The sequence below is a fragment of the Rutidosis leptorrhynchoides genome, chromosome 3 (genome assembly GCF_046630445.1).
Source record: "Rutidosis leptorrhynchoides isolate AG116_Rl617_1_P2 chromosome 3, CSIRO_AGI_Rlap_v1, whole genome shotgun sequence".
NCBI lineage: Eukaryota > Viridiplantae > Streptophyta > Magnoliopsida > Asterales > Asteraceae > Rutidosis > Rutidosis leptorrhynchoides.
In genome coordinates, this window is record NC_092335.1 from 323,466,369 (window position 1) to 323,478,760 (window position 12,392).

The 12,392-nt window shown below is 34.2% G+C and overlaps 1 protein-coding gene across 1 annotated transcript; it reads right to left on the reverse strand.

Moving 5' to 3' along the window:
* Positions 1-1,932: 1,932 nt before the first annotated feature.
* Positions 1,933-9,382, reverse strand: LOC139897484 (BTB/POZ and MATH domain-containing protein 4-like). The gene is made up of 4 exons (XM_071880189.1): positions 8,778-9,382; positions 6,058-6,400; positions 5,062-5,338; positions 1,933-2,455 (listed from the first exon to the last, which is right to left on the reverse strand). The coding sequence occupies exons 1-4, from the start codon at positions 9,164-9,166 to the stop codon at positions 2,241-2,243; spliced, it is 1,224 nt and encodes a 407-aa protein (XP_071736290.1). The 5' UTR covers positions 9,167-9,382; the 3' UTR covers positions 1,933-2,240.
* Positions 9,383-12,392: the final 3,010 nt, after the last annotated feature.

Genomic DNA, 12,392 nt, shown 5'->3' on the forward strand with positions numbered 1-12,392 from the left:
TAAATAGCTTACATAATGAATAAAATTTGTGACTCTAATTTTGATATACTATCTACATCCAATTTTAAAGTGTACACGATACTCCAATTATTATAGGGCGTTCTATTTCTAAATGTTAATTTTTTATTTTCAATAAATCAAAACAATTGAGAGATAAAATATTTTACTGGTAATGATATATCCACTCGCATTTTTGATATATCACCCATTATCATGCATTTGTATTTGTACCGTACAAATATTTAATTTATAACAAATGGTAGATTTATCAAAAAATACGAGTTAATATATCTCTAGCCTTCTATTAATGCTTGTATGTTTTTTAAATTCGTGATTGATTTGCAGTATTTTTTTAAAAGTTTGTCACATTCCGTTTTATATATTTAATTATACTCTCACTAAAATATACGTTGTGTCAGTTATTTTGAGTGGTCAAACTTCAAATACAGCCTAATAACACTCGTTAAATCCACTAAAATTAAAATATCGACCGAACATGAATCGAATGGGATTGGTTCGTGTTGAGGTTGTGTTATAATTTGAACGAGATCGATGAGTGTTATCGTGCACGGGTGAACAAGATTGAACGGGTGAGAGAACATGAGTGTTGGCTTGTGCTGGATCGAGCTTGCTTGGTTTTGGAAGTTTTAAAAACCATGGGTCACGAACCTAAGTAAAAATAATGGAATTTTTGCACGTATATTTAGAGAACCTATGTGAACTAATGAAAACGCTCGCATTCGCATAACGCGGACGTAAGTTCACTCAAGTTTAGTTTTTCTAGAGTAAAACCATTTTTGTGTTCAACTCGTGTTCGTGCACATCGAATGCGAACCACCGCGAAGGCAGCTTTCGAGTGTAAAAACCACTCATTTCAAAACCATTCTCGATCACAAGGGGGTTGGCACTAGGAGTGTGCATGGCACCGGAAAAACTGAAAAAACCCGAAGACCGTACTAATTCCGAATCGAACCGAGCTTTTTCTGTCCGGTGCTTGGGCTACAATTTTATGGATTTTTGGTCTTCGGTCCGGACCGAGCCGAACTAAACCCGAAAAAACACCAAATATAACCGAACCGAGCCGATAATATATAGTCCGGTCCTCGGTGTGACTTTTTTCTACAATTTGGGACTCGGTACAGAACCAATCCGAACTTGTTTGTCCGGTTTTGTACCATGCACAACCCTAGTTGGCACGCATAATGCGAACCAACGCGAACGAACGGTGTAAATGGACAATTTTATTTCAGAAAGTGTATTAAAGAGTTTTTAAAAAAGTGTTTTTTAATTAGTTTTCCAAATTTTTATGAAATAAATGAATGGGAGTCATAAAAGATATTAGAATATAAAATTTAAATAACCATTGTGAAAAAAAAAAAAAAAAAAAAAAAAAAAAAAAAAAAAAAAAAAAAAAAAAAAAAAAGTAATACGAAAGAATCATATTGAGACGGAGGAGATGGTGTACAATTGCTATCAGTAATAATTTGAAACATGAATTCAAGTTGCTGCATAGATACTTTTAGATGCTGACCTTCTAAAAGTTTAGGTCAAACAAATCTGACTTCATCCCTTATAATCTGTTAAGCGTTATCCCACATGACATGACTTCATCCTGAAATATAATCTGTTAAGCGTTATCCCACATTACATGAGTATAAAGTAGTCAAGCAGAATTCAATTCACTAAATAATTTGATATGTGAAAAATATCATTCTGCGAAAAGTCCTAATGTCAGAGAAGTCATAGTTGTAAAAAACATGTATTGCATTCTTGTTGCTTAATTTGGAAGTGATATAGTAGTACAAGTATATAGTAGTGTGCTAATTGGCCAATTGCCTATTTTAAAGCCCCGTTGGTTTTTTTTTTTTTGAACTTTGTTATAATGGGATTAATTCTCACTTCCCGGCTACCCCATAAATTCGTCTTGTTTCATAGGCAATCACATCAATGCACTTTTAGTTTGCAACAAGGTCTTACTGTCACCTCAAATGATTTTACTACCGCTACCTGACTAATACATGCAACCAGTAGTACCTTCAACATTCAGACCGAACCATTGGTACACCTCCAATAGTACATACAACATCGACTTTATGTAAAATTGACATGCCACGTATCTACATTTTAACAGCTAGCTCTTTGTTACATTCGAATACACCATTTTTTACATTTTTTATTATTATTATTTATTATTGAATCATCTGCAGAATCATGTTAACAATCAGCTACCTGAAGATGTTTCATTCATCTTTGATCCAACCTCCAATAGTAGTCCTTTGCCTAACCCTCCTGCCATTTGTATCTGCACCATCTGAAAGTTGACCACAAACACTCCGTTTCCTACTGCTGCTGCTACACTCATCTTCTTCACAGCATGCAACTGTCTTCAAAAGTTCAGACTGCAAACTGGGGTACTTGTCTTTCAAATATTCAAATCCATCTGATCTCATAACAGCTGCAATGCAAACATAGAAAAGCATTTCAGTTGCATAACGTATATAAAACGAAATGCAATTCTAAGAAAGAAAAGTATTTGTTGCAAAAATTTGACATTAACGGTAACCCATAGTGAGGTAACCTCTATTTTGATGTATAAAAGGCAAAGAAAAGGGTATCAAAAAAACACGAAAACTGCATCATACCTATGTAGATAAAATCCAAGATCTGTATCCAAACATATCTTATCTTATTTACTATTTTAACATTGCCCTTCAACAAGAAATGTGGTAGTGAACTTATACGTTCAAGCAAGGCCGAGTAGGAGGATGTGGAAGAAATTGTACAGCGAGGTCTAACGTGCGATTTATTTTTTTGAACATTTTTTAGAGTAGGCATGCTTGACAGTCACAAAACAACTTCAGCTAAGAATCTTGGACGGAACAGGTAAAGGAAAAAAGATGAACAAGAAAAAGGATATAGATCATTAATCTTAAACAGCAGAACGTGAAACAGTTTGATGGGGTACCAGTAGAGAGAAATCTGGTACAGGCTGTTTGTAAGCTGATTTACGGCTCTAATTATTGAGTCGACAGCAAGCGTCGATTTATTAGCGACTTGACTGACTCTTAGAGCCTAAATTAAATTTCAGGCAGGATATAAAACCCATGAAAATTTGATTTTACCATTTTCATGGCGTCTCAATTTTATTTTTAATTTAATTTAATTTTTTTAGAAACTTTTTCCTACTTATTGGCCGGAGGTCCACTAGGAAGCAATCTCTCTATCCGTCGAATAGAGAAAGGGATGACTTTCCCTACTTTTGAGAGTGTTTTCAATCTAGGTGGAGAAATGACTTGTCTTTATTCTCGGATAGAGAAAAGATTGTCTACATCTCACTTCCCTCATACACCACTTATGTGGTATTGGGTTTTGTTGTTGTTGTTGTTCAATATAACAAAACTTAAACATGTTTAATAGTATGACTCTAGGTATTGAGTCGACAGCAAGCGTCGATTTATTGCCGACTTGACTGACTCTTAGAGTCTAAAGTAAATTTTCAGGTAGGATTTAAAACCCATGGAAATTTGATTTTACCATTTTCATGGCGTCTCAATTTTATTTTTTCAAAAACTTTTTCCTACTTATTGGCCGGAGGTCCACTCGGAAGCAATCTCTCTATCCGTCGAATAGAGAGAGGGATGACTTTCTCTACTTTTGAGAGTATTTCACTCTGGGTGGAGAAATGACTTGTCTTTATTTTCGGATAGGGGAAGGATTGTCTACATCTCACCTCCCCCATACACCACTTATGTGGTATTGGGTTTTGTTGTTGTTGTTGTTGTTGTAAGCTGATTAACGAAATATGATCGTGTTTATGTTTTCATTAAGAGGTTTACCTCTATATATAGGTTACAAGACTAAGGGCATGCTCTAGATTATTATAACTTTGAAGATGAGAAAAGAAATGGACAGGAAAAAGGCAAAAATTGATTAACGAATCATTTTAAGTTCTCTCTCATAGCTTTTTTTATAGAAAAAAGAAAGGGAAGATTTTAAGAGATGGCAATTCTGACTAAAGTTTATTTATTTTCATATAATAACCAATGAAAATCATGAAGCTAGATAGCAAATAAAACCAAACAAACAAGAAAGTATAAATACACTATAATAATGAACTAGATGATCATTATTTAATCTCTAAAAAGGTGCAACTTAACAAAACATGCCTAGCTAGTACCTACCACTACATGCCCTATGATTGGTCTCTCAAGAGAAATAATAGTTATCCCATAAGCCTAAGTAGCAATGATGTTCCAAACTTTGTATAATGTAGTCTATAATTATTATGTATGATCATAGTCCACATGAAGACATCAATACAAAGCTCCAACAACTTACCCAAGGTTTAATGACAAAGCCCATGTATCACATGAAACACACACTTCTTTCCATACCACCTTCACTTTAACGTTTTATGTGTGCAACTTTACAATTATTAGGTAAGTGTGAGTTGATCGAGTGGACACTAACATTAAGGGCATATATTATACAATCCCTAGTTGAATCAGAATTTTATTGATACCGTAGTGTATTTAATGACTTCCTTTCATAGCTTCATTCTATCACTAATCGATCAACTTACCGTTTATTCTCCAGAATTTTTTCTGTGTTTTCTTCGTGAAATCAGGATCCCATCTTCTAATTTGTTTGCTATTGCTCACCGACATCTATAGTTAACAAATTACATTCCATGTCCTAATCACCCTAACAACCAAAGCAATTAATTCACATAACTACCACTTCAAATCTTCATATAATAGGCTGGATAGAGAGAAATACAGCAAAACATTAAAATAAGATGCAAAGTAGAGTTTCACCTGCCAATGAGGCCTTGCTTCATTGGTATCCATGTTTCATGGATTCGAGAATGACCCAGGTTCGAGTCTAACAACTAACAACTAACCTTGCCTTTCAAAAAAAAAAAAAAAAAAAAAAAGTAGAGTTTCACCTAACAGGCTAAAACTTATTGTTACTGCAACCTATGACTATAAACACAAAGCAGAAGGACAAAAGAAAGTTGAGAAGCAATAATAATATAACCATAGGTTAAGGACAACATACCTGCAAGGTTTTCAGCAGCAAATCTTAGGCAAACAGCTTTCAGTTCGTTTGCATGATAACGATCTGCCAGCGCCAGAACTGTAGCAACCGAGTTTACAGATATATCTTTACAAAGGTGAGACTCACACGTTCGCCTAAGTCTGGTCAAATCATACTTATCAGCAGCAGCTAATAACTTGCCTATTAAGGAATCAGATACAGAGGATCCTGAAGAAGAACTGGATGAAACTAATGCATCTTCCATTATTGCATCTCTGTAGATGAAATGTAGCATAGCCTGTTCCATATTAATATATTAATAAAATTTAAAAAAATCAAAAGTTAAAGTAAATTCTTTGACAGAAAATATGACATAATTTGCATCAGAACAGGAGGAATGATATGACAGCAAGTTTATTATTCATCAATCAACATTACACATGATATGCCAGAAATTGGGTGGTTATGATTTACATCTTATAAATCTATCCTTTAAAGGTTTCTTCATAAACCACATATCTCGGTCCTTGTTTATAAACTAAGCAGTAAGCAGTGCACGTGGGAAGTACAAAGGATCCATATCTTCATGTATCATTAGTAGCATGCAAATTATTATTTGGATCGACAGTCAAACTAACAAATACATATTAATCTATCTCAGGCAAGATATGGCAGAATAGGTTATACTTTCGACTAGATGTAGCAAAATAGGCACGTTTTTAAGGGGTCAAATGTATAATTCTGGTACTCGGCGTAGGTGTCAACTCGCGACTCGACTAGTAAGAGTGATGATAAACATGAATATAATATGTGTGTGTGTGTGTGCGCGCGTGTATAACAAACATAGCTATAGAAATGTTTGAGCATGCATACTACACTATATAAAATCAAAACAAATTAACTTTGAACAATCTTTTTAAAAAATCAAAACCCATATATATAAACAGCTCACTATTGCCACATATACATTTAACTCTGAAGCAGCTGCATGACTATCACAGTAAACATATTACATACCTTAAAGACTTCTGGCTCCATGTCAGTAATATCAATATCATGCTCATCTCCATCTTGGCTGAAAAAAACAGATCGAAATACAGGGGATCGAGCAGCCAACACCAACTTATGGGCATGAAATTTTTCTCCAGCCACATTAAAAACAACATCAGAACCTTCCATGTTATCCAGCAACATGCCAAAATGTGATCCAATGTCTGAATCCGGTACCTTAATCGTATGTAACCTAGGACACTCCACAGCAGAAACTACCACTCCAACTGTACAATTAATTCTCAAACAGTCATCCTTGAGATAGTCTGAGGTTTCTAGCAATGCTCGCCTGTAGAAACGCTTGTAACCCCTGACAAAGCAAACGCGGAAATGGAAGCAGAAAACAAATTTTAGCATAAGCAGGGAGCTTATTAGGCATTTACAAAAAAACAGACTCTTTAATAGTTACTTTATAAATAGACATTTCAGATTGTCATCATGAACACAAGAGAGAATAAAAGTGGCACTCTTGTTAAGAGTAACAGAAATTCACAGCCTATGGATTTAAGGACTGAAAATTGTCTCAGAATCTGTAAAAGCACAATTAGTATTGCTTGATTCTTTCTCCTTGGTGGTTATTTGAGCACTTTTACATTATAACATCTCTCCAGTTAGATCATGTGTTAGTTCCGTAAGTCATATGTTAAGTGCATGCATATACTATATGCTCACTACTTCTAGTCAGCATCCCCTTACTTACAAGGTGTATTCAATGTACATGAGGTCTATGGCATATCTAATATATGCTAACCAAAGTTCCAAAACATAAGTACATGAGGTCTATGGCACATATAATATATCTACTGGCCAATTTATTGAATTATACACACAGAAAGTGTGTTAGACGAACAAACCACCTCTATACTAAATATAGCCAGGGCTTTTGAATCTACTATATTCCTAATTGCTAACAACTGATATAGAAAGAAAACTCACATGGTTACCAATGATCGTTAGCTTCACAAGAAACTTGGAGGGAAGTCTCGATAGAATGTCTTTCTCTTATGACTTGTTGAGAGGCTATTTCTAACAGAACCGTAAATGTTTTGCCTACCTAGAGCAAGGGGAAACCTAACCATCCTAGCTACTAACTGAGAGACGAATGCAGCCAAGATCAATTTGAGGACAAACTTTTGATCTTCAAATTTATTTTAAAAATCATAATATTATGTGTGAAAACTAATAGTATATAGTATATAGTACTATATATGATATATGAGGCATCCAGGATTTCTTTAGTAACATGTTAATGTGTTAGTTTCTAGAGTAAAACGAGATTTTTGGTAACGTTTTGTAACTGATGTAACAACGTGCTTGCTTTTGACATGTGACACTATCGTGTTATGGAGCCATATATTTTTTTAGTAATGCTTTCGCAGCTAATGTTGCCAAGTGTATGCTACTGACACAATGCCAGATTATCTTGTACGCCAATGTGTTACGATTTCCTAACTGGGAGGCTATTCTAGAGCCCATACACTTCCATATTTAACTAAGATCACAATCTTGTATCCTTGTTAATTTGTAAAATGGATTTTCCTATTTTAAATATGTGATTGGCTGAAATTTTAAAACTTTTAACCTTTATTTTATAATAAGTGGTAGAGGAGTAGAGAAATGTACCAACAAATGAACTAAGCACCCAAAGAAACCAAACACAGTCAAACTCTGGCATTAAAATTGCACTATGTGACTCTGACTAAGTTTAGAGGGGCAAGTTCAATGAAGTTGATCTTAACAGAAAATATGAAACATTTCTGGCCCTCATCCAACACCATCCTAATCCATCAGCTTATCTTAACAACAAAAAGTAATCAGATCGTTTACATATTACGACTATTTTAAGCAGCCAAACCTCCTTGTGACAATTATACACTATCTCTTAGGCATATTCTATGTATAACTCAGGCACATTCTCCGTCTGATCAAGAATATTTGAGACTTGGAAGATTCACAAGATCCAAGCAAGTCATTTTTGTTTCAACCAACCAACCATCAAAAACTGCTAAACAAACTAGAGCTTTTTTTATTCTTAACGTGGAACCTTCTAGAATATTGCCAAAATTCAGAAGAATCTAGCTACATGAATGTTGTTTCATAACACTAACTTAATGTTGATAACTACAATGCAAAGAATAATTACTCAAATAATTACTAATGGCATAATTCAAACTACATAATGGACTCTCGTGCTTACAATCCCAACCAACAAAAGCTTCACTTAATACAATACAGATCCTTATAAGATTATGAACATCTAAAAGCAATGAATGTATGCTTCTAAATTCTTCACACTTGAACCATGTTTGCATTCCAAACACTAAAATTTCAAAACTCTTGTTTCATAAGATGTTTGATATCACATTATTAGAGAAACGACTCCCTTCAATGTTGTTTCGTTGTAATGATAACTACAAATAGAACATTCACACATGTAATATTTACTCAAGACATGACTCAGAACAGCCAATATCTAAAACAAGTAACGACAGAGTTTACTTAAAGATCACACACATAATTAAGTATTTCATCTTTATCTAACATAATAACATCTGACAATTGTTGAACTAATGCAGGGGACCCTAAATTCAATGTATATAACTAAATAATATTTACCTATCAACATACAATTTTACAAATCAACAATTAACTATATAGCCAATGCCTGAAACAACCATATAACGTACCACATACTGCCACGGTATTTCAACGTATACGGACCGCTCTCCAACGACCGATCAAAATGACTATGAACTTTATGTTTATCCTTCCCACTCTGGTCAACCAAAGTCAACTCAAACAACGCCCTAACATCCGTACCCTCACTGGCAAGCGCAATAAACACCGAAACATACGTCGAATTATCTTCAGGATTTTTTCCATCAGGATAAAAGTATATAGCCCATTGATATCCACCAACAGTAAAATTATCACTAGCGATATGTTTTCCGATTCCCATACCTTTAGCTAACGAGTAACCTTGTATAACAAAATGATGAGATCCATTAACCGTTTCCGTTACCGATCGTGAGCTTGTCGGTGAGTTGATCAAAGCAGTTTTTTCGTTTTGTGACATTATTAGTTGGATTAATTGAAATTCATGAACGATTAGGTCGAATTGAAGCGTTGATTGAAGATAACTGATAGTTTTTGTATAGGATGATGATCGAATGAAGCGTTGATTGAAGATAATTGATACGTTTTTGTATAAGATGATGATCGGAAGATGATGACGGAAGAATGATGATGATGAGCGGGTGTAGAATTCTAGGGTTTGTTTCTTGATTTTGGCACTCTTTCTAATTCTAATTTGGGAATCGTCAATAGCCACTATTAACACACAGTTTATGAAAATGCATTTTTATCTCATTTATATTATGTACATGTATTAACAGATTGTACAGTACAACATGATGCATATTTTATTGTCAATGAATTAAAAATGTTTATATTACCACCTTTATAAAAATGTGATAAAAGTAGAGTTTACTTTTCAATTTTATCTTTATCTTTTCTTTCTTCTTTAATTCTTATCCACGTATATTAAAGGTATAATAGAACTTAAATTTTTTATTCTTTTCTATTTTTATAGATGTACACTATTAATATGAGACATCTTAAAATGAAATACTGAGCTATTAATATGAAACGAATAAAGTATTTTTTTAAAAAAATACTAATCCCTTATCCAAAAAGACTATGTACCTTATTTTTTTTAGTTTGTTCTAAACATATTGTCTATTATTTTAAATAACAATAAAGAATAAAGATCCACTTAATTTTCAATCAAACCCTTTTTGTAATTAGAAATGTAACATTTTATATACAAACAAATTTACTAATCACTCTTTATAATAACTTTTTTTTACTTAAATTAACTCATTTAATTAAAAGCATAATTAACAACTCACAGAAATATCATGAATCGAACAAAATGTCAACTCAGACAATAATTCTTAGATGAAGAGAGTACCTAACAAGCACTGTTATAAGCGACGTCTGTTACGTCCGTTGCGACGTTCTGGTGACTAGCCCGTCTCAACCTCATCCCGTCGTCTAATAAATTGGTCAACGGTCAAAAGTTGGGTCAAATGCGGAAAAGGTCAGGTCAACGGCGATCAAATATCAAAGATTCGGTTAAAATCGATCAAAAGTCGGTCAAATTGATCAAAATCGACGTAGTTTAGTGTTACTTTTTTGCATTATATTAACGATAATAGCGATGATAGGTACAAGTTGGTCAACGAAGGTTTTTTGCTTTAAAATATGTGTACGTAACTTTAAGGAAGTTAACAGAAAATTAACCTTTATATACTAAAAGGGTGAGGATCCTTGTCGTTTGGTAACCACCCCAATTAAAAAAGTGGTCAAAACTACATTGACCCAAAATTTCACACAAAAAACTGTAAACCCCCCCCTCAACTATAACCAACTTACAAAAACTACCCTGACCTCCAGGGGTAAACCGTAAATTCTCTCAATTAAAATAAAAACCCCACCCAAACACTTCGACAGCCCGTATCTTCCTCCTCGCTCCGATTTAAATTTCACCGACCACACCGTTAAACTCGAAATATTTTTATGAACAAAACGAAACTTACTACATTCAAAACCGACACTTTTTAAAAAAACGCTAACACAACGATAACCTGTATCTTACCGCTCGCCGCGAGTTAAAATTTTTCGACACCAGCGTCATACTCGAAATAATTTTATGAACAAAACGAATAAAAGTACGTTCGAAACGGACACTTTTTAAAAAAAATGCTAAACACAACGACATCCCGTATCTTCCTGCTCGCCACGAAATAAATTTTTTCAACAGCACCGTTAGACTCGAAATAATTTTATCAACAAAACGAAACTAACTACGTTCGATCCGGACAGATTTTAAAAAACACTAAAAATTACGACACCTACAACGGCGCTTAACACGTGGGTCGTTTTCCCTTCTGTAAATACATAAAGGTACGTTAAATATGAATACGCATGCCGAAAACCCACGCCGCATCGCGCAGGCCGGACCCGGACTAGTTAAATCTGATAAAGGTTTGTTTCAAAGTCTCATTCTTGTAAGCAAAAACGAGCTCATATTCCCTTTTCAAAGCAATGATCTTGTTTTGCCTGAAATCATCTTTCCCATCATAAGTGATGTCAAGATAGTCTAAAACAGCTGCAGTAGTTGGTTTTCTCTTAATCATTTAAAAGACATGATTACACAAAGTTATAACTATCATAGTTTTGATTTTAGGGTCGAATCTAACACGACGTTTTTCTTCACCATGTCATCTCGATGTTGGTTAGTGATCCAATAATAATATTTAAATATTAACCACTTTGTTTTGATGATGACACCAAGTCTTGTGTCCTTTAACAACGTATAAAACAACACAAGTTCACAATCCTACACAATCTCTAGCAAACGACTAATACACAATATAATTAAGTCAAAAGAGTCATTTGAAAAACCCTGAAGGAGCACGGATGGGTCCACGGTCGACCGCATGTCAGACCATGGGATGCCCTGTACCTTGGTTCTATGAACCAAGGTCCACGGTCGACTCCACGGTCAACCGTGGGTCGACCACAGTTCTCTCTGTCCGAATTTTTTGATCAAAAAATGTTTGACTACTTTGGGGCATCTATAATTTACTAAACATATTTCAACATGCTTAGAATAGTTGCCTCCATCATATCCAAATGAGTTTTGGTCACTAAAACGCTAATCTTGGTTAATCACAACTAATGACGTCCTAATGACAATTTAGCTGTGATTAATGTTAAACACATAAGTGTTGCTAAATGTCCTTGTGCAAGTCGTTCTTTTTAAATCTAAAATAAATGTAGACATGATTAAGATGGTCATTAAGTCCCAACTAAAGAGATGATCTACACTTAACCCTTGAAACTATACTTACATGGTTAAGTATAATTAACTTGAAAGATTAGTGTAACTTCAAGAATTCTTCACTAGTGTTAAAATGGTCATCTTTGACATATTGCAAGCCACCAATGAAGATAGATACTTCCACTCATAAGTTGACAAAATAGAGAAGACTTGAGAAATTAAAATTGGAGTGTTGTGGCATGGGATATGAGGTTTGGAATGTAATAGTTTATCTCTTTATGATTAATGCAACTAGTCAAAGCATTCCCAACTAAATTCAAACAAATCCAATTGACTTGTAACAAGCACCAATGAAGCAAGATACTTCCATCAAAGAAGAAGACAAGGGTTTAAAGATTTGAGTAATGAAGTTTGGATGCTAGTGGTTTGTCAAGGGATAAAAATCTTCATTTAC